This window comes from Pseudophryne corroboree, chromosome 5 (genome assembly GCF_028390025.1).
Source record: "Pseudophryne corroboree isolate aPseCor3 chromosome 5, aPseCor3.hap2, whole genome shotgun sequence".
NCBI classification, from domain to species: Eukaryota; Metazoa; Chordata; class Amphibia; order Anura; family Myobatrachidae; genus Pseudophryne; species Pseudophryne corroboree.
In genome coordinates this window covers 423,549,153-423,571,536 of record NC_086448.1, presented here as the reverse complement: position 1 = coordinate 423,571,536, position 22,384 = coordinate 423,549,153, and the positions used below count along the sequence as shown (strand labels likewise).

Here is a 22,384-nt window from a genome sequence, read left to right as displayed (position 1 = left end):
TCACTAATACTGAGGGCTATGAGGGGAGATGTTTCAAGACTTGAAGAGAGAGAGAGTCTGTCATGTCAAAGACTATGATAGGTAAATGAAAGAAGCTGCTTTATGTAACTTTCTCTGTCTAAGGCTTAGTACATCTCCCCCACAGGCTAACCCATCAGGAATGTGTGGTCTGTGCTTCCTAAACTCTCCTTTGTAGGAGAGTTGCAAACTGCAGTAGAGCGGGGCAGTGGTAGTCATAGGACTAGAAGGAACCTGTTCTTTTTTTCCCTCATTTTAAGTTGGTCAATACAAACTGTGACGTTTGATAATGACTTTAAGATCAATCATATCATTATTGGCTTGTTTAAGTACGTTTCCTGAATGACCACTGTTGTCCTGTGTGTGGACAACTTCTGTCCACATCAACAGGTCCCAGTGATCAGAAATGATACTGCCTGAGCATCTGTATCTTGTCTAGTTTGATCCTCCAGTTATGTGATTAGATGGAGCACTATTGCTATGACTCGGCACTCAATAACCAACACTTTGTACTTTAGTTTAATGGCCACTTTCCTGGAACCTTCTACTGGCAGACTGGTTCTGTCCCTGCTCCTGCGGACACAGAGCCCAACCCATGGTCAGTGCCAGAAATGTGTTCATCATCAAATATGTTAGTCCAGGATTTGAGGATATTGCTTTCTAAATGTTTCTCTGCTGGAGTGATAATAATTTTTTGTTGTACAGGTGAGTCCTCTTTCATTTTACCTGCGATGCATATGCATTACGTGAGACTATCATGGCAAGAGTGCCCACGAACGGGTGCGTACTCTCGCACCCGCGTTGATTCGCACAACTTTGAATAGTCGCGGTTGCAACTATATAGAGCTCGGCGCGAGTAATCTTGCATGCGATGCGGATGCATGTGCGTACACATCGTGTGTAAGATGACAGAGGACACATTTGTAGTTCTAGAACACTGATTCTCGAACTGTTCTCCCAGGGCCCCAAACAGTTGACATTTTCTAGGTGCATAGGTATATTACCAACTGACCCACATGTGACCTGGAAAACATGATCTGATTGTTGTCCTGAGGACAGAGTTTGAGAACCCCTGGTTCTAGTATTATCTTCCTTTTGGTATTTTAAAAATATAATTCAGGTAGGTCCCGCCTACCATTCACCTGTGGCACTGATGAAAAACAATAATGAAACGCTAAATGATTTATCCATGAATTATTATTGCCTTTTAAATTCTGTGTTCCAATTTCTTTTTGTAGGACATTTATGCCAGATGGGTCTGAAAGAAGGGTTTGTTACTGCTGTTAAGAACATTGGTTCTGTTATCATTGCATTCATCCAGCATGCAAATGAAGAAGGTAATGGCTTGTTAGATCTATAGAGATAGATATACACAGATAAATCTGTGTGTCTGTGTATGTATATATATATCACACTGGAGCTGGAGACCAGTATACAACTTTGCTGCACCTGCATAGAAAAAGGATTGAAAGTCCTTCTGTGATTTATTGAAGGTCTCACTCCAAATTGCCTGCACAGATAAGGATACTATAGGACAAATTTCCATTTCTTTTATTTTTGACAATATGGAGCTTACTGAAGCCCCAATCCACTTATAAACCAGTGGCAACCGTCCAGTATGCAGGATATAACCATTTCTGGACAAAAGTACCCCATTGTCCATTTTATTTACCTTTTTTTAATTCAGATCATTACTGTTTGGAGATATAAATCCACTCTTTGGACAAAGTTATAATGGAATCACCCCATACTTACCTTTAGATGTCCATTGATACCTACCCCTGAAGTCCTCAGGACAAAATGCGTAGGGTTTTAACAGCAAAAAGTTGAGGATACTTTCCTGAGCTCACACCTTAACAAGGTGGAGGAAGGTTTTATTGATGTATGTAAAACTACTATTTTAAAACATAATGAACTGTTTTAAATTAAAAGAAATATCTAGTATCTCTTACTGATTAACCATTTGGCTCTGTTTGTGTTTTTTCTGGTGAGAGGGTATCTCTTTCAGAATTACCTTCCAGATCAATATTGGACTATAAGAACTATATAATTCCTTATCTTCAAAAAAAATCCACTATATGGAGGGTTGTTCAAATGTGGATTGTTGAAAATAGGATACAGTCCAATTTGATTATTCGCTAGCGCACTCTGGAATTGTTTTGTTTATATGTATTTCATTGGTTCCTACTAACAGAGGATCCTCCAGGGGTTGCTGCTAAAACGCACACTGGTCCATAAGTGTGGAAACACCCTAATGAAAAGGAAATGAGTAAGGACATAGTAATCCACTACCTACAAAAGAAAACTCTGTTAAAACTCGAGAATGAATAAAGATGCAATAAAAGAAAGGACGCCATTGTTTTTCTTATGAAATTTTGCATTCCCAGTTAAAAAAATGAGTGCTGTATATAAGATGACCGACATGCTAGTGACATACAAGTACCCAAAAAAGTATTCCCCCACTCCCATATCATACAATATGTGTAGATACTGGATTAATATTTCCTTACTCATTTCTCTTACGTCCTAGAGGATGCTGGGGGTCCATTTTAGTACCATGGGGTATAGATGGGTCCACTAGGAGCCATGGGCACTTTAAGAAATTAATAGTGTGGGCTGGCTCCTCCCTCTATGCCCCTCCTACCAGACTAAGTTTAGAAAATGTGCCCAGTGGAGCCGGTCACAGCTAGGGGAGCTCCTAGGAGTTTTCTTAGTTTTTTTTTTTGTTTTAATAAGAGTAATAGGTTACAGGAAGGCTGCTGGCAACAGCCTCCCTGCTTCGTGGGACTTGGGGGTGGGGGGGTGGGGAGGAGGTTCTCTATCTCCACTGACAGGGCACTGAGGTCCTGATTGTAAGTCACCCCCTAACAGAGCCAGAAGAAAGAAGAGTGTTGGTTAGCGGGTCGCCAACGAGAATGGCAGCACAATGGTGGGAGCGCAGCTCTGACAGGCTGCGCTCCATGAAGGCTCAGCAACACACAGTGTAGGCGCTTTGAGGGGTGTCCTGGGCCAGCGCGATCACCCTAAACTGGTACAAAACAGCTAACAAGGAACAAATTGTGCGGGAAGCCGCATGCCATTACAGGAGCCGTGGCTTCTCCTCAGAGTGGATCCAGCACTCACAGCGCCATTTTCTCCCTGCAGATCTTAGGAACAAGATGCTGACCTCCACTTAACTCCCGTTATCCTCTGCGATACCAAGGTGTTATAGACGGGGGGGGGGGGGAGTGTGTTTGTTAGTACTAATTTACCTATTAAGGTTGGTTAGTCAGCGCCGGGCTTTTATCATAATAACTACCCACAGGGGCGCTGTGTGGCTGGCTCCTTATACTCTGTGCTTCTCTGCAGGTACTCTGGGGGAAACTGTGTCTGACATTTTCCTGTGTGGGTGTGTAAGTGTATGTCCACGTTACCATGTCTAAGGAATCTGTGTTCTGTACTGCAGAGTGTTTATCTTCTCCTGAAGAGTCTATTCCATGTACTCAGGACTGCATTGTACTTTCCCAGCCCCATGGGTGGATTCTTTATGGGGCATGATATCCCAGATTTCAACTAGGATGTCACAGACTGAGAAAGAAACCATTTTTGAGAAAATCTGTGGAAGATTTGGCATACTCGGCCCCCACTGCTTCGTCTAAGAACCCCCCTACGTACCCACAAAAACGAGCACTTGCCCAGATAATGCAAGTTGACACTGATACCGACTCTGATACAGGGACCGGTGATGGGGATATGCAGGGGGAAGATGCATCACTTGCCAAGGGGGTGCAACTAATGATTGAAGCCATTAGGGACATTTTACACATAACTGAGAAGGTACCTGAGCAGGTAGAGGAATCTTATTTCACATAAAGTAAGAAATTCTCGCTTACCTTCCCGGCCTCCAAGGAGTTAAACTTTGTTTGAAAAATCCTGGGAAAACCCAGAGAGAAAATTCCAGATCCCAAAAAGGGTTCTCATTGCTTTCCCTTGTCCTGAAAAGGATAGAAAAAAGTGGGAAACCCCCCCCCTATAGTTGACGCTTCTTTATCTAGGTTGTCAAAGGTGGTTTTAGCCGTTCCAGGTTCAACCGCTCTGAAAGAGCCGGCTGACCGCAAGATTGAGACTACCCTCAAATCATTATACACCGCTACTGGCGTAGCTTTAAGGCCCACTATTGCTTGTGCGTGGATTTCTAAAGCCATATTAAAGTGGTCAGGCACATTGCTAGAGGACTTAGATACTATGGATAGAAGTGACACTGAATTGTTTTTGCGTCACATACAGGATTCTGCAGGGTTCATGGTGGAGGCCATGAAGGACCTTGGCATGCTGAATGCACGGGCTACTTCCATGACGGTCTCGGCACGCAGAGGACTCTGGCTACGTCAGTGGACTGCGGATGCAGAATCCAAGAAAAGCGTGGAGAACTTCACAGGTCGGGCTCTGTTTGGGGAAGCATTGGATGCGTGGATCTCCATGGCAACCACCAGCTAGGAAATCTTATCCTTCGATTACGCTGCAGTCCTTTCGGACCGCAAAATAAAAAAAAATCCAAACCCCCTCCCACCTTCTTCAGAGGAGATCAGGGAAAGTCCAGGAAACCTGCACCAACAGGATCCCAGGAACAAAAACCAGGTTCTATTTAGTCAAAATCTTCAGCTTGACGGTGGACCTCCCAGCCTGGGGGTCGGACAGGTGGGAGCGAGGCTAAAAGCTTTCAGTCACGTTTGGGCGTCATCATGCCTAGACCCCTGGGTTAGGGATATTGTTGCCCAGGGATACAGACTGGAGTTTCAAGAACTCCCACCTCACAGATTCTTCAAATCAGGCTTACAAGCTTTGCTGACAGAAAGTGCTATCCTACTGGAAGCCATTCAAAAATGTGTTCAAATAAATGTAATTGTTCCAGTTGCACCTCACCTACAACATAAGGGTTATTACTCAAACCTGTTTGTGGTACCGAAACCGGACGGTTCGGTAAGGCCGATATTCAACCTAAAGTCATTGAACCCCTACTTGAGGGAATTCAAATTCAAGATGGAGTCTGGAGGAGGAGGAATTCCTAGTATCCCTGGATATCAAGGATGCCTACCTTCACATCCCGATATGGCCGCCTCACCAGGCTTATTTCAGATTTGCACTGCTGGATTGTCAGTATCAGTTCCCAGCACTGCCATTTTCCGTCTCCACAGCACCGAAGGTGTTCACCAACGTCATGGCAGAGATGATGTTACTCCTCCGCAGACAGGGAGTGAACATAATTCCATATCTGGACGATCTGCTGATAAAAGCGTCTTCCAAGGAGAGGATGTTGCAGAGTATTGCTCTCTCAACTCGACTACTCCAGGATCATGGGTGGATCCTGAACTTTCCAAAGTCACATTTGGAGCCGACAAAGAGACTGCCCTTCCTGGGGATGATACTCGACACGGAAGTGCAGAGGGTGTTTCTACCGGTGGAGAAAGCGTTGGTGATCCAATCAATGGTCCGGGATGTCCTGAAGCCAGCCCGGGTATCTGTTCATCAGTGCATTCACCTTATGAAAAAAATGGTTGCCTCCTACGAGGCTCTACAGTACGGAAGATTCCATGTGAGGTTCCTCCAATCAGATCTCCTAGACAAATGGTCGGGATCACATCTTCACATGCACCAGCGGATACGCCTGTCGTCAAAAGCCAGAATTTCACTCCTCTGGTCTCTGTAAACTTCTCACCTACTCGAAGGCCGCAGGTTTGGGATTCAGAATTGGATCCTCCTAACCACGGATGCAAGTGTCAGAGGTTGGGGAGCAGTTATCCAAGGAGAAAACTTCCAAGGAAAGTGGTCAAGTCTGGAATCCGTCCTTCCAATAAACATTCTGAAACTACGGGCCATACACAACGACCTCCTACAAGCGGCACATCTTCTGCAAAATCAGGTAATTCAGGTTCAGTCGGACAATGTAACGGCAGTGTCCTACATAAACAGACAGGGCGGAACGAAGAGCAGGGCGGAACGAAGAGCAGAGCGGCTATGTCAGAGGTAACAAGAATCCTCCTCTGGGCAGAAAGGCACGTGATGGCGCTGTCAGCCATCTTCGTTCCGGGAGTGGACAACTGGGAAGCGGGCTTCCTCAGCAGACACGATCTCCATCCAGGAGAATGGGGCCTCCACCCGGAGGTGTTCGCAGAGGTGACAAGCCAATGGGGTGTACCTCAGATAGACATGATGGCCTCTTGCCTCAACAACAAACTTCGTAGGTACTGTTCCAGGTCGAGAGACCCACACGCAGTGGCGGTGGATGCACTGGTAACTCTGTGGACGTACAAGTCAGTTGTATGCGTTTCCTCCACTTCCACTCATCCCAAGAATTATCAAACTCATAAAAAGAACAAGAGTTCAGGTGATACTCATTGCTCTGGACTGGCCAAGAAGAGCTTGGTACGCGGATCTTCTGGAATTACTGCTGGAGGATCCGAGGCCTCTTCCTCTTCGCGAGGACCTTCTACAGCAGGGGCCATTGACCTATCAAGACTTAACGCGGCTACGTTTGACGGCATGGAGGTTGGAAGGGCATTCCGAAAAAGGTCATTCCTAACCTGATATAGGCTAGGAAGGGAGTAACATCAAAACATTACCATCGGATTTGGAAAAAGTATGTGTCTTGGTGTGGATCCAAGAAGTTTCCTACGGTGGAGTTTCTACTGGGACGTTTCCTCCTCTTTCTGCAGGCTGGTGTGGATGTGGGCCTACGCTTGGGCTCCATCAAGATTTCGGCCTTATCCATTTTCTTCCAGAAACAATTGGCTGCTCTCCCTGAGGTTCAGTCTTTCTTGAAAGGATTTCTGCACATCCAGCCACCCTTTGTGCCTCCTACGGCACCTTGGGATCTTAATGTGGTGCTGCAGTTCCTGCAATTGGATTGGTTCTAGCCTTTACAGGAGGTGGACGTAAAGTTTCTTACTTGGAAGACAGTCACACTGTTGGCATTGGCATCTGCAAGACGTGTGTCTGAAGTAGGGGCATAGTTGCTCAAGAGCCCCTACTTGATTTTCCATGAAGATAGGGCTGAACTCAGAACGCGTCAGCAATTTCTTCCAAAGGTTGTGTCGGCTTTTCAGATCAACCAACCTATTGTGGAAGGAACGTAATGTAAGTTCCATTCCAATAAGAAAAGAACATGTTTTTTTCAACTGAGAAAATTTGAGTCCACTTCTCCACCTCAGTGTGACTCATTTCTCCCACTTTGTATCGAAGGTTTCACATAGATTATTAGCTTTACCACAGCGCTAGTTTTAAACTTCTGTTTCTCTTACGTCCTAGAAAATGCTGGGGACTCCGTAAGGATCATGGGGATAGACGGGCTCCGCAGGAGACATGGGCACTTTAAGAAAGACTTTAGGTATGGGTGTGCACTGGCTCCTCCCTCTATGCCCCTCCTCCAGACCTCGGTTTACTACTGTGCCCAGAGGAGACTGGGTGCATTGCAGGGAGCTCTCCTGAGTTTCCTGTCAGAAAGTATTTTGTTAGGTTTTTTATTTTCAGGGAGCCTGCTGGCAACAGACTCCCTGCATCGAGGGACTGAGGATAGAGAAGCAGACTACTTCTGTGAGTTTCAAGGCACTGCTTCTTAGGCTACTGGACACCATTAGCTCCAGAGGGATCGGTACGCAGGCCTCACCCTCGCCGTCCGTCCCAGAGCCGCGCCGCCGTCCTCCTTCCAGAGCCGGAAGATGGAACCCGGGTGAGTATGAGAAGAAAAGAAGACTTCATAGGCGGCAGAAGACTTCATGATCTTCACTGAGGTAACGCACAGCGGTGAAGCTGTGCGCCATTGCTCCCATACACCTCACACACGGCAGTCACTGTAAGGGTATATATACAGTTGGGCACTGTATATATAAAGAGCCCCCACCAGTTTTCAGTATATTTGAGCGGGACAGAAGCCCGCCGCCGAGGGGGCGGGGCTTCTCCCTCAGCACTCACCAGCGCCATTTTCTCCACAGCACAGCGCTGAGAGGAAGCTCCCCGGACTCTCCCCTGCTTAACCACGGTGGAAGAGGGTTTTGAAGAAGTGGGGGGGGGGGGGGGCACATAATTTGGCGCATTTATATATGTATAAACAGCGCTACTGGGTAAACATATATTTATATAGTGTTTTTTCCTGGGTCATATAGCGCTGGGTGTGTGCTGGCATACTCTCTCTCTGTCTCTCCAAAGGGCCTTGTGGGGGAACTGTCTTCAGATAAGAGGATTCCCTGAGTGTGTGGTGTGTCGGTACGCGTGTGTCGACATGTCTGAGATAGAAGGCTTTCAGGGGGAGGAGGAGGAGAGAATGAGTGTGGTGTCTCCGTCGACAACGCCGACACCTGACTGGATGGATATGTGGAAGGTTTTAAGTGCTAATGTAAATTTATTGCACAAAAGATTAGACAAAGCTGAAGCTAGGAAGCAGCCAGGGAGTCAACCCATGTCTGTCCCTATGTCGCAGGGACCTTCGGGGTCTCAAAAGCGCCCACTATCCCAAATTGTAGACACAGATACCGACACGGATTCTGACTCCAGTGTCGACTACGATGATGCAAAGTTACAGCCAAAATTGGCTAAATGTATTTGATATATGATCATTGCAATAAAAGATGTTTTGCATATCACAGAGGAACCCCCTGTCCCTGACACGAGGGTACACATGTATAAGGGAAAGAAACCTGAGGTAACCTTTCCCCCCCTCACATGAGTTGAACGAATTATGTGAAAAAGCTTGGGAATCTCCAGACAAAAAACTGCAGATTCCCAAAAGGATTCTTATGGCGTATCCTTTCCCGCCAACGGACAGGATATGGTGTGAATCCTCCCCTAGGGTGGACAAAGCATGAACACGCTTATCCAAAAAGGTAGCGCTGCCATCCCAAGATACGGCTACCCTCAGGGATCCTGCTGACCGCAAGCAGGAGGTTATCTTGAAGTCCATTTACACACATTCGGGTACCTTACTCAGACCGGCGATTGCGTCGGCCTTGGTTTGTAGCGCGGTAGCAGCATGGACAGATACCTTATCAGCGGATATTGAGATCCTAGATAAGGATACCATTTTATTGACCCTAGGGCATATAAAATATGCGGTCTTATATATGAGAGATGCTCAAAGAGACATTAGTCTACTGGGTTCTAGAATCAACGCGATGTCCATTTCTGCTAGATGAGTCCTATGGACCCGGCAATGGACAGGTGATGCCGACTCAAAGAGGCATATGGAGGTTTTACCTTACAAGGGTGAGGAATTGTTTGGGGAAGGTCTCTCGGACCTGGTCTCCACAGCTACAGCTGGCAAATCAAATTTTCTACCTTATATTCCCTCACAGCCTAAGAAAGCGCCACATTATCAAATGCAGTCCTTTCGATCACAAAGAAACAAGAAAGTACGAGGTGCGTCCTTTCTTGGCAGAGGAAAAAAGCTGCACAACACAGCTAGTTCCCAGGAACAGAAGTCCTCCCCGGCCTCTACAAAATCCACCGCATGACGCTGGGGCTCCGCTACAGGAGTCCGCCCCAGTGGGGGCACGTCTTCGAGTTTTCAGCCACATCTGGTTTCACTCCCAGGTGGATCCCTGGGCAATAGAAATTGTTTCCCAGGGTTACAAGCTGGAATTCGAAGAGGTGCCTCCTCGACGGTTTTTCAAATCGGCCCTACCTGCTTCTCCCCCGGAAAGGGAGATAGTGTTAAATGCAATTCACAAATTGTATCTTGAACAGGTGGTGGTCAAGGTTCCCCTGCTTCAACAAGGGAGGGGATATTACTCAACCCTATTTGTGGTCCCGAAACCGGACGGTTCGGTCAGACCCATTTTAAATTTAAAATCCCTGAACCTATACTTGAAAAGGTTCAAGATTGAATCGCTCAGAGCGGTCATCGCCAGCCTGGAAGGGGGGGATTTTATGGTATCTCTGGACATAAAGTATGCATACCTTCATGTTCCCATTTATCCACCTCATCAGGCGTACCTGAGATTCGCGGTACAGGATTGTCATTACCAATTTCAGACGTTGCCGTTTGGGCTTTCCACGGCCCCGAGGATTTTCACCAAGGTAATGGCGGAAATGATGGTGCTCCTGCGCAAGCAAGGTGTCACAATTATCCTGTACTTGGACGATCTCCTCATAAAAGGGAGATCAAGAGAGCAGTTACTGAACAGCGTATCACTTTCACTGAAGGTTGTTACAGCAACACGGCTGGATTCTCAATATCCCGAAGTCGCAGTTGGTTCCTACTATTCGTCTGACTTTCTTGGGCATGATTCTGGATACAGACCAGAAAAGGGTTTATCTTCCGATAGAAAAAGCTCAGGAACTCATGACTCTAGTCAGGAACTTATTGAAGCCAAAACAGGTGTCAGTGCATCACTGCACTCGAGTCCTGGGAAAGATGGTGGCATCATACGAAGCCATTCCCTTCGGCAGGTTCCATGCGAGGACTTTCCAATGGGACCTATTGGACAAGTGGTCCGGGTCACATCTACAAATTCATCAGTTGATCACCCTGTCCCCCAGAGCCAGGGTATCTCTCCTGTGGTGGCTGCAGAGTGCTCACCTTCTAAAAGGCTGCAGGTTCGGCATTCGGGACTGGATCCTGGTGACCACCGACGCGAGCCTCCGAGTTTGTGGAGCAGTCACGCAGGGAAGAAACTTCCAAGGTCTTTGGTCAAGTCAAGAGACTTGTCTTCACATCAACATCCTGGAACTGAGGGCCATATACAACGCCCTACGTCAAGCGGAGACCTTACTGCGCGACCGTCCAGTTCTGATCCAGTCAGACAACATCACCGCAGTGGCTCATGTAAACTGCCAAGGCGGCACAAGGAGCAGAGTGGCAATGGCGGAAGCCGCCAGGATTCTTCGCTGGGTGGAAAATCATGTACGCGCACTGTCAGCAGTGTTCATTCCGGGAGTCGACAACTGGGAAGCAGACTTTCTCAGCAGACACGACCTGCATCCAGGAGAGTGGGGACTTCATCAGGAAGTCTTCGCACAGATTGCAAGTCAGTGGGGACTGCCCCAGATAGACATGATGGCATCCCGCCTCAACAAAAAGCTACAGAGGTATTGCGCCAGGTCAAGAGACCCTCAGGCAGTGGCTGTGGACGCCCTAGTGACACCGTGGGTTTTCCAGTCGGTCTATGTGTTTCCTCCTCTTCCTCTCATCCCAAAGGTGTTGAGAATAATAAGGAAAAGACCAGTACAGACAATTCTCATTGTTCCAGATTGGCCACGAAGGACCTGGTATCCGGATCTACTGGAAATGCTCACAGAAGATCCGTGGCCTCTTCCTCTACGACAGGACCTGGACCTGTTGCAACAGGGGCCCTGTCTGTTCCAAGACTTACCACGGCTGCGTTTGACGGCATGGCGGTTGAACGCCGGATCGTAGCGGAAAAGGGCATTACGAATGAGGTCATTCCTACTCTGATAAAGGCTAGGAAGGACGTGACAGCTAAACATTATCACCGTATATGGCGAAAATATGTTACTTGGTGTGAGGCCAGGAATGCGCCTCCGGAAGAATTCCATCTGTGCCGTTTCCTTCACTTCCTACAATCTGGAGTGAATTTGGGCCTAAAATTAGGCTCCATTAAGGTTCAGATTTCGGCCTTATCCATTTTCTTTAAAAAAGAATTGGCTTCTCTCCCAGAAGTACAGACTTTTGTAAAGGGAGTGCTGCATATTCAGCCTCCTTTTGTACCTCCGGTGGCACCTTGGGACCTTAACGTGGTGTTGAGTTTCCTTAAGTCGCACTGGTTTGAACCACTTAAAACAGTGGAGTTGAAATATCTCACTTGGAAAGTGGTCATGTTGTTAGCCTTGGCTTCGGCTAGGCGAGTGTCGGAATTGGCGGCTTTGACTCATAAAAGCCCCTATCTAGTTTTCCATATGGATAGAGCGGAATTGCGGACCCACCCTCAATTCTTGCCTAAGGTGGTGTCATCTTTTCATATGAACCAACCTATTGTGGTGCCTGTTGCTACGCGCGACTTGGAGGATTCCGAGTCCCTTGATGTAGTCAGGGCTTTGAAAATTTACGTGGCCAGAACGGCTAGAGTCAGAAAAACAGAAGCACTGTTTGTCCTATATGCGGCCAACAAGGTTGGCGCCCCTGCTTCAAAGCAGACTATTGCTCGCTGGATCTGTAACACGATTCAGCAGGCTCATTCTACGGCTGGATTGCCGTTACCAAAATCAGTCAAGGCCCATTCCACTAGGAAGGTGAGCTCTTCTTGGGCGTCTCCCTGCGGGGTCTCGGCACTACAACTATGCCGAGCTGCTACTTGGTCGGATTCAAACACCTTTGCAAAATTCTATAAGTTTGATACCCTGGCTGAGGAGGACCTCCTGTTTGCTCAATCGGTGCTGCAGAGTCATCCGCACTCTCCCGCCCGTTTGGGAGCTTTGGTATAATCCCCATGGTCCTTATGGAGTCCCCAGCATCCTCTAGGACGTAAGAGAAAATAAGATTTTAAACCTACCGGTAAATCTTTTTCTTGTAGTCCGTAGAGGATGCTGGGTGCCCGTCCCAAGTGCGGACTACTTCTGCAAGACTTGTATATAGTTTTGCTTACATAAGGGTTATGTTATAGTTTTCATCAGTCTTGGACTGATGCTATGTTGTTTTCATACTGTTAACTGGTTAGTATATCACAAGTTATACGGTGTGATTGGTGTGGCTGGTATGAATCTTGCCCTTGGATTTACAAAAATCCTTTCCTCGTACTGTCCGTCTCCTCTGGGCACAGTTTCTCTAACTGAGGTCTGGAGGAGGGGCATAGAGGGAGGAGCCAGTGCACACCCATACCTAAAGTCTTTCTTAAAGTGCTCATGTCTCCTGCGGAGCCCGTCTATCCCCATGGTCCTTACGGAGTCCGCAGCATCCTCTACGGACTACGAGAAAAATTTTTAGCCGGTAGGTTTAAAATCTTATTTTTTCAATTCGTTCCTAGAGTTTTGGGTGTATTCCTTTTTGTTTGAAATTTGCTGCTATTGTATGCTTTAAGTGCGCAAGGCTGCTTCCATTGTTTTGTGATACTATTGTGGTGCCAGTGGCTACTGACACCTCGATTACCTCAAAGTCCCTGGATGTTGTGCGGGCTTTGAAAATATATGTGAAGAAAACTTCTCGTCACAGGAAGTCAGACGCTGTGTTTGTCCTTTATGATTCCAACAAGGTTGGGTGTCCTGCTTCTAAGCAGACAATTTCTCGCTGGATCAGATTCACTATCCAGCATGCTTATTCTACGGCAGGCTTGCAGTGTCCAAAATCTGTTCAGGCCCACTCTATTCGTAAAGTGGGTTCTTTCTGGGCGGCTGCTCGGGGTGTCTCGACTTTACAACTTTGCCGAGCTGCTACTTGGTCAGGGTCGAACATGTTTGCTAAGTTCTACAAGTTCGATACTTTGGCCTCTGAGGACCTAAAGTTTGGTCAATCTGTTCTGCAGGAACCTCAGCGCACTCCCTCCTGTACTGGAAGCTTTGGTACATCCCCATGGTACTAAAATGGACCCCAGCACCCTCTAGGACGTAAGAGAAAATAGGATTTTTATTACCTACCGGTAAATTCTTTTCTCGTAGTCCGTAGAGGATGCTGGGCGCCTGCCCAGTGCTTCGTATTCCTGCATTGTTACTTGGATCAGTATTGTTGGTTCAGCCGTTGCTGAACTGTTCCGAGTTGGTTAGCTTGGCTTTACTTTTGTTGTATGTGTGAGCTGGTGTGAATGTCACCACTATCTGTGTATTTCCTTCTCTCGATGTATGTCCGTCTCCTCGGGCACAGTTTGACTGAGACTGAGTTTGGTAGGAGGGGCATAGAGGGAGGAGCCAGCCCACACTATTAAACTCTTAAAGTGCCAATGGCTCCTAGTGGACCCATCTATACTCCATGGTACTAAAATGTACCCCAGCATCCTCCACAGACTACGAGAAAAGGATTTACTGGTGGGACATATAAATCCTATTTTCCTTTTTATATGGGTGTTTCCACACTTATGGACCACCCTGTATGCATGCACAAATATTTGTGTGTAGAGAGATTTATATATTTATATATATATATATATATATATATATATATATATATATATATATACAGGTTGAGTATCCCATATCCAAATATTCCGAAATACGGACTTTTTTGAGTGAGAGTGAGATAGTGAAACCTTTGTTTTTTGATGGCTCAATGTACACAAACTTTGTTTAATACACAGTTATTAAAAATATTGTATTAAATGACTTTCAGGCTGTGTGTATAAGGTGTATATGAAACATAAATGAATTGTGTGAATGTAGACACACTTTGTTTAATGCACAAAGTTATAAAAAATATTTGCTAAAATTACCTTCAGGCTGTGTGTATAAGGTGTATATGAAACATAAATGCATTCTGTGCTTAGATTTAGGTCCCATCACCATGATATCTCATTACGGTATGCAATTATTCCAAAATACGGAAAAATCCGATATCCAAAATACCTCTGGTCCCAAGCATTTTGGATAAGGGAGACTCAACCTGTATATGTATATGTATATATATATATATATATATATATATATATAAAAAGACCAAAAATGTTTGGCACTCCACCTGACTGAAAGACACAGCACGCTCCGGTGCCCGACCTGGACACACCATATACGCAAGCAGAAAGAAAAGTGACTGATTGCGCTATTTCTCCAGGTGCGTATATGAATAAAAACACGTGTTTTTCACTTCTCTGGTGTTTATTTTAGTACAAACGTTATATCTCATACAACAATATAATAAAAATTTTTAAGTATGCATACTCATTGGGGGCACATTCTAAAAAATTATTTTATAATAATAAAAATGATGATATTTCTCTGTTTTAGACATCCAGTGCTCAAATCTATCAGAGACAATTAATAGTTACACTCCTGGATTAAAATGCAACATAATTTATGTATCCACAACGTTTAAACGGTGATTTTCCAAGGTGAAAACTCAGTTCTCTGTTTAAAGACACAGTTTCCACAACATTGAATATTGCTTATCTTCGTTGTATTAGAACTCAGTCTTTAGCATAGGACCACAGTTTTCATTCATATAATTGCAAAGTCCATAGACTGACAGTTTCTAAATTGAGCCGCTTACCACCGTGTCCGTGGATGCAGACGTGATGGGGAGATCCTCGCCGTGCACAGCGATGCTGGTTTGCTTTCCTTCTCCCCGTCCGTCCTCCGTGGTGGTAGCGGTGCTGGATGGTTTCTAACCCTCAACGTGAGTGGGGCCGCTTGTATGTGGACAATTTTCAGAATAGACTCTCCACCTTGCTAGCCGCGTCTCCTTTGATTGCAGTTCAGCTGGAGCGGCAGGTGTGTAGGAGGTCTCGTTGGCAATTCTCCTTTCACCCTGCCAAGTGATCAGCGACATTGTTTGGGATCAACCCTGCCGGATTGGGAGCTAAGGACAACCAACGAGACCTCCTACACACCTGCCGCTCCAGCTGAACTGCAATCAAAGGAGACGCGGCTAGCAAGGTGGAGAGTCTATTCTGAAAATTGTCCACATACAAGCGGCCCCACTCACGTTGAGGGTTAGAAACCATCCAGCACCGCTACCACCACGGAGGACGGACGGGGAGAAGGAAAGCAAACCAGCATCGCTGTGCACGGCGAGGATCTCCCCATCACGTCTGCATCCACGGACACGGTGGTAAGCGGCTCAATTTAGAAACTGTCAGTCTATGGACTTTGCAATTATATGAATGAAAACTGTGGTCCTATGCTAAAGACTGAGTTCTAATACAACGAAGATAAGCAATATTCAATGTTGTGGAAACTGTGTCTTTAAACAGAGAACTGAGTTTTCACCTTGGAAAATCACCGTTTAAACGTTGTGGATACATAAATTATGTTGCATTTTAATCCAGGAGTGTAACTATTAATTGTCTCTGATAGATTTGAGCACTGGATGTCTAAAACAGAGAAATATCATCATTTTTATTATTATAAAATAATTTTTTAGAATGTGCCCCCAATGAGTATGCATACTTAAAATTTTTTATTATATTGTTGTATGAGATATAACGTTTGTACTAAAATAAACACCAGAGAAGTGAAAAACACGTGTTTTTATTCATATACGCACCTGGAGAAATAGCGCAATCAGTCACTTTTCTTTTTTCTTGTGTAGCTTCTTGATCAGTGTTTTGATCAAGTTTTAGCTGTACGTACACAGGTACAGCTGGACAAAGATTGCAGCTCTAAATTTATAAATCTTAAATTAAGAGTAAATAATACAATTAACAAATTAGCGCCTGGATCAGGGTTGTTTTTTCTGATATACGCAAGCAGGCCAGCTGGACGGCACTCAGGGAGACTGGATATAATCAACAAACAGACAGCTGAAGCTGGTATGCAGTCAACGTTTCAGAACTTTACTTCTTTTTTCAAGACAACCAGATACAGATCACAAACAAACATATATACCTTACCCAAACCTCGTGCTGGCTGTGCGCTCCCGCACCCGTCGTGGACCGATGACGTCACTGGCTCTGTCGGCGCCTACGGACCGGCATCACTTGGGGGCGAGGGGCGCAGCGTGCAAACCGTCACCATGGTGATAAACTAAAACAAAAACACAAATACATGTCAACTCCGTGAGGAAAATCATTGTGCATGACCCTGAGCAGCATAGCATATAACACGTTATAAAGCATCCATGCAAACGGCTGTAATGTGCTAAGGTCAAATATAAGGCAAATAAGTCAATAAATAAATACTGATGCAAGGTGTAATTCTATACAAGCCGCAATTTGTAACATACAATATGCAAATCAGCCTTAAACTAACGTGATTCAATGCTGTAGTGACACAATAAAATTATCCTAAAAAGCTAGAAAAAGACAGAATTTCATTAAGACCATGTGGTCGGACAGTCTGAAGGCAATGGATCCATCTGGACTCTCGCTGAAGCAACTGTCGTCCACGGTTACCACCCCTAATATTGGGGGGTATCCAATCAATCATTTTATATTTAATAGTAGCTAGACCATGTTGGTATTCCTTGAAATGTCTAGCCACCGGTTGTTCAGACCCTTTGCCATCCAATGCTGCTCGTATCGCAGAGCGGTGCAAGGCTATTCTCTCCTTAAATTGCCTAGTTGTTTTCCCCATGTAGAATTTTAAACATGGGCAACGGATGTAATAGACAACATAGCGACTTGTGCAGGTCAACGGGAACTTAATCTTAAACGTTTTCCCAGATCGTGGATGTCTAAACGTATCACCGACTTCCAGTGCGCTGCAGGTGGTGCATCCCAAACACCTAAAGTTACCAGGTTTACGGGAAAGAAAATGTGTAGGTTTATCTGGGGTAAAGTGAGTAATGTCATTATGCACCACTATATCCTTCAAATTCCTGCCACGTCTGTATGAAGGAAGAATGGATTGCTTTCTCACCATAGGTAAGGCCTTATCTTCAGAAATAATAGGCCAGATCGTCCTTGCTTTCTTCATGAGTTCGGAGCTACTAGTGGAAAAGTCTTGTGTCCAAATGATTTTGTTCTGCACAGGATATTTAGAATGTTTCAATAACATCTGTTGTCTGTCTAGGGCCAACACTTTGCTTTTTGCTTCTTTCAATAGCTTAAGTTGGTAACCCCGCTGTAAAAACTTGATTATCATCAAATCAATCTGTACTTCAGCATCCGTCCTACTACTGCAGATGCGAAAAATTTGGAGAAATTGCCCATAGGGCAAGCCCCATTTCATCGACGGCGGGTGATGACTATCCGCATGTAATGCTGTATTCCGGTCTGTGTCTTTGAAGTACACAGAAGTGTGTAATTGATGGCCATCATCTTGATGGACTGCCACGTCCAAAAAGTGTATGTCTGTGAAGCTCCTCGTGTATGTAAATTTAATATCAGGATCTAACTGATTGATATAAGTAATGGCCTCAACAAACGACTCTTCTGACCCTGCGCACTGGAAGTCGGTGATACGTTTAGACATCCACGATCTGGGAAAACGTTTAAGATTAAGTTCCCGTTGACCTGCACAAGTCGCTATGTTGTCTATTACATCCGTTGCCCATGTGGAAAATTCTACATGGGGAAAACAACTAGGCAATTTAAGGATAGAATAGCCTTGCACCGCTCTGCGATACGAGCAGCATTGGATGGCAAAGGGTCTGAACAACCGGTGGCTAGACATTTCAAGGAATACCAACATGGTCTAGCTACTATTAAATATAAAATGATTGATTGGATACCCCCCAATATTAGGGGTGGTAACCGTGGACGACAGTTGCTTCAGCGAGAGTCCAGATGGATCCATTGCCTTCAGACTGTCCGACCACATGGTCTTAATGAAATTCTGTCTTTTTCTAGCTTTTTAGGATAATTTTATTGTGTCACTACAGCATTGAATCACGTTAGTTTAAGGCTGATTTGCATATTGTATGTTACAAATTGCGGCTTGTATAGAATTACACCTTGCATCAGTATTTATTTATTGACTTATTTGCCTTATATTTGACCTTAGCACATTACAGCCGTTTGCATGGATGCTTTATAACGTGTTATATGCTATGCTGCTCAGGGTCATGCACAATGATCTTCCTCACGGAGGTGACATGTATTTGTGTTTTAGTTTATCACCATGGTGACGGTTTGCACGCTGCGGCCCTCGCCCCCAAGTGATGCCGGTCGGTAGGCGCAGACGGGAGCCAGTGACGTCATCGGTCCACGACGGGTGCGGGAGCGCACAGCCAGCACGAGGTTTGGGTAAGGTATATATGTTTGTTTGTGATCTGTATCTGGTTGTCTTGAAAAAAGAAGTAAAGTTCTAAAACGTTGACTGCATACCAGCTTCAGCTGTCTGTTTGTTGATTATATCCAGTCTCCCTGAGTGCCGTCCAGCTGGCCTGCTTGCGTATATATATATATATATATATATATATATATATAATAGAGAGATTTTTCATCTATCCTATATAATAAAAGGCTAATGCTGCTCCTCACCTCTATGGGGGGAATCCAATTGTTTTGCGCAAGCCAGTGCTGACATTACGGTTATGATGAATGGATCAATAAATATATATATATTTGTGTTATAATATAATATATCATTTTTTTTTCAGTTTTATATATATTTATCATCTCTATCAACCAGTCATGGGCTATTCTGTTGTGTTGTGCAGGTATGCCTTGGGGTGTCCAGTTGGCATCTGTGTACATGCTTCGTGACTTGGCTCCCAGTGACCCGGCTACCATACACCAGACACTACAGACCTGGAAAGAGACCGCAAAGAACAACATTCCCCCAGCTGTTGAAAGTTGTATGCAAGAAGTTGCATCAATGTGTATTCAAGAAAAATGAATCATTTTATTTTATTCCTTGGGTGTAAAGTGAGCTTAAATTCATGAGCCCTCTGCACTGTAGGGTAGAAGTGCCTTTTTTCTTTGTTACATTTAATTAGTTAGCACTTTGGTATGTAAGGAAAAGAGCCATTTGTATTTGTACATTTTTGTTTTGGTAGCCGACAAAGCACAAAACTCGCAACAACATTGTAAATCTGTAAATTTTAACACTGGCTGTAAAGGTTTTGTAGAGTATATTTAGCTGAAAATGTCTTGTCTTAGTGAGTTATTCAATTTAAGAGTCTTGCAAATTACCATAAACATCATTTTTGTTTTATGTAACCAAATTTTAATTTGGTTTTAACTAATAGATAATGTTTTTAAGAGTCTTATTTAGAGGTTTGTTGCTAAATAGAACTTTGGGGTTGTTTCTAAAAAAAAAAAGCAGTAACCTAAGGACAGATTCAATCAGCCGCACGGATGCAGCTCTGCCAGGAGCTAATCACTTATTGCCACCCAGCCAGGCAGGAAGCCCCAGAGCATGCACTTAATGTGGATAATTCCACACAGCCTCTGGAGCTGCAGGGAAAAATCCACATTAAGTTCACACTTTGTACTTAGCCCGGCATCTTTGGGTTAACTTGTTTTAGCTATGGATATACCATGCAGGGAGACTGGCTAGTAGTTGAATAGCTCCGGCCATTAAACCAGGAGTTATAGCAGCGCGGTGAGTCCAACTTCTAATTGAATCTCCTTCTAATTGAGTCTTCTATTAGCCCTAGTTTTTCTGCACAATTAGGGGGTATTTATCAAAGCTTGGCAAAAGATAAAACTGTAAGAGATAAAGTACCAACCAATGAGCTCCTGTCATCTTTCAGACAGCCTGTAACATGTAAATTAGGAGGTGATTGGTTAGTACTTTCTCTCAGAATTGTATCTTTTCTCCAAGCTTTGATAAATCCCTTAGTCCCTACTAAGGAGAATCTGATTTGCATAGATTTATCTAGCGGTCTGTACTGCTGTCTGCCCACTGCTTCATTTCAGTAACCTATTCAGGGTTTATGTGCATTCGCCAGGTCTTGATATCATGATCTCTTTCAATGTATGATTTCAAAGAGAAGACAGACCTTTATTGCAGAGGTACAGAAGGGACAAGAACTGCATTTTGAACTGGGCACATCCTTTTAACATATTGGCGGTCATTGAAGTTATTCCCCATAGTAACACTATATAACAATTTTCAAATAGAAATATGAATGCATCCTCCATTATGCAACCAAAAGCTTTCTATTAAAATGTATACCTGCATCAATCATTTCTCTTAATTGTGAGAATGGCTTTCAAAGCCTTTACTTATTTATTTGAACATTTCACAGCACCAGCTGCTGTCTAAATTTGATGTGCACCTGTCTAATTTACTGGCATAACAGAATTATCCAGGTGTCCTGGTACAGCAATCAGGCTACCTAGATAATTCTGTTACAACAATCAATCAATGTTAGGTTATGGTTTTAATGTAACCCTCTGCCATAACATTTTAAAATGTGAAATTAATTTATAAGCAATGTAAATTTTGCACTAGATTTGTGGCCATAAGGTTTTATGACCTAAAACAAGTAATGTAAACTGTTAATGTTTTCTAAGAGAGAAAAAAAATCACGCTTGTAATTCATTCATCCATTCCTAACTTGTCAAAATCAATGGGGGTTATCTTGCTAGTCACGCAGTTCTATGTGGGCGATTACACATCTGTGCCAATCATTCCCATTATTTAGGAGACTGCGCATTTTATGAAAATTTATCAGTTTAACTTGGAAATAATCTTTAAGAATTCCACGCAGACCATGATGTCACTAAGGCAGTGGATTTGTCCTTTTGTTGGTTTTGTACAATCTGCTAGATTCTGCATTGTATGGACCTATAAAGCACTCCTGTAATATGAATAAGGCTCTCCAGTTATTTGCAGTCAAATTGTTGATTTTTTTTTGCAGATCATTCACAGCGTGCTTGACTCATCTCTGGTTATTTATATATGTTCATGTTCAAAGGAGATTGCATATTGATAAGCAAGCAGACTCCATTGTTAGAAGGCCTATTGATAATGACCGTTTAGTGAGGTGGTGGGATGTTTGATGTTTTTGTTTATTTTTTCATTTTCTGAGTATTATACACATCTATCCATTGGGTACTCTGTAATGTTAATAGGAGGAATTCACCCAAAACTACAAATTTTGGTTTTGAGTGATTATTATGCAAAACAAAAGGAGGATTTCTCACTTACCTGGCCTTCCCAGCAGGTCCACTGGTGCAATTCTATCTCTGAGCAGGGTTATTTTATAGATTTAGTTTTAATAATATGCGTGGCATTGTCAAGGCCCTTATCACATGCACTGTAAAATCAAATCCCAGTGAATGATAAAGATCATGTGGAGGGGACTTGATAACATCTCAAGCAGGAGAAAAAGCCTCCCACATAAGCAGAAGGATATCCTAATTAGACTGCTGTGCGACCCACTGGTGAGTGCAAGTAAGTGAGATTTTCTTCTTTTATTTATCTCGCGTTAACTTTCTTCACTGTACCATACAGGTACTGATGTAATCACCTTGTACAGTTTTAAAAATCTATATATTCACTGAGATAACTAGGAAATCTCTGGGAATGACTGTAATTATACTATAGGCCTATAATGTGTTTCACATTTGATGTTATTCCACTTTGGGAATTTTAGTTCCTGTACATAGAATGTATTGTATAAAAAATGTCTTTGACTGTTTGCTTTTTGACTTTAGTATGCATCTGAGATGCTTTATAATAAAAAGGACAAATGTAACTATTTGATTGTATGACGTCATTTGTTGAGGCTTTGTCTGTATAAGATTAACATGCTTTTAAAGATCACAAATTGTATGATCAGTAGAGGTGAGGTACAATACTTCACAGAAACCGATGACTACAAGCAAAATCTAGTTTTTGGTACAGTTGAAGATAATAAGCAGTTGCTGGGGAAAAATAAAACAGGCTCCCTGTCATTGGTGAA

General features: G+C 44.0%; 1 protein-coding gene across 1 annotated transcript in view; it reads left to right on the top strand.

Annotated features, from left to right (window-relative positions):
* Nucleotides 1-22,177, top strand: part of ICE1 (interactor of little elongation complex ELL subunit 1) — a 292,267-nt gene extending 270,090 nt beyond the window's left edge. The window contains exons 20-21 of the mRNA XM_063922809.1: nucleotides 1,257-1,355; nucleotides 19,187-22,177. Of these exons, the coding sequence (XP_063778879.1) occupies nucleotides 1,257-1,355; nucleotides 19,187-19,365 (278 nt within the window). The 3' untranslated portion in view covers nucleotides 19,366-22,177. The remainder of the gene's footprint in view (nucleotides 1-1,256; nucleotides 1,356-19,186) is intronic.
* The last annotated feature ends 207 nt before the right edge of the window (nucleotides 22,178-22,384 follow it).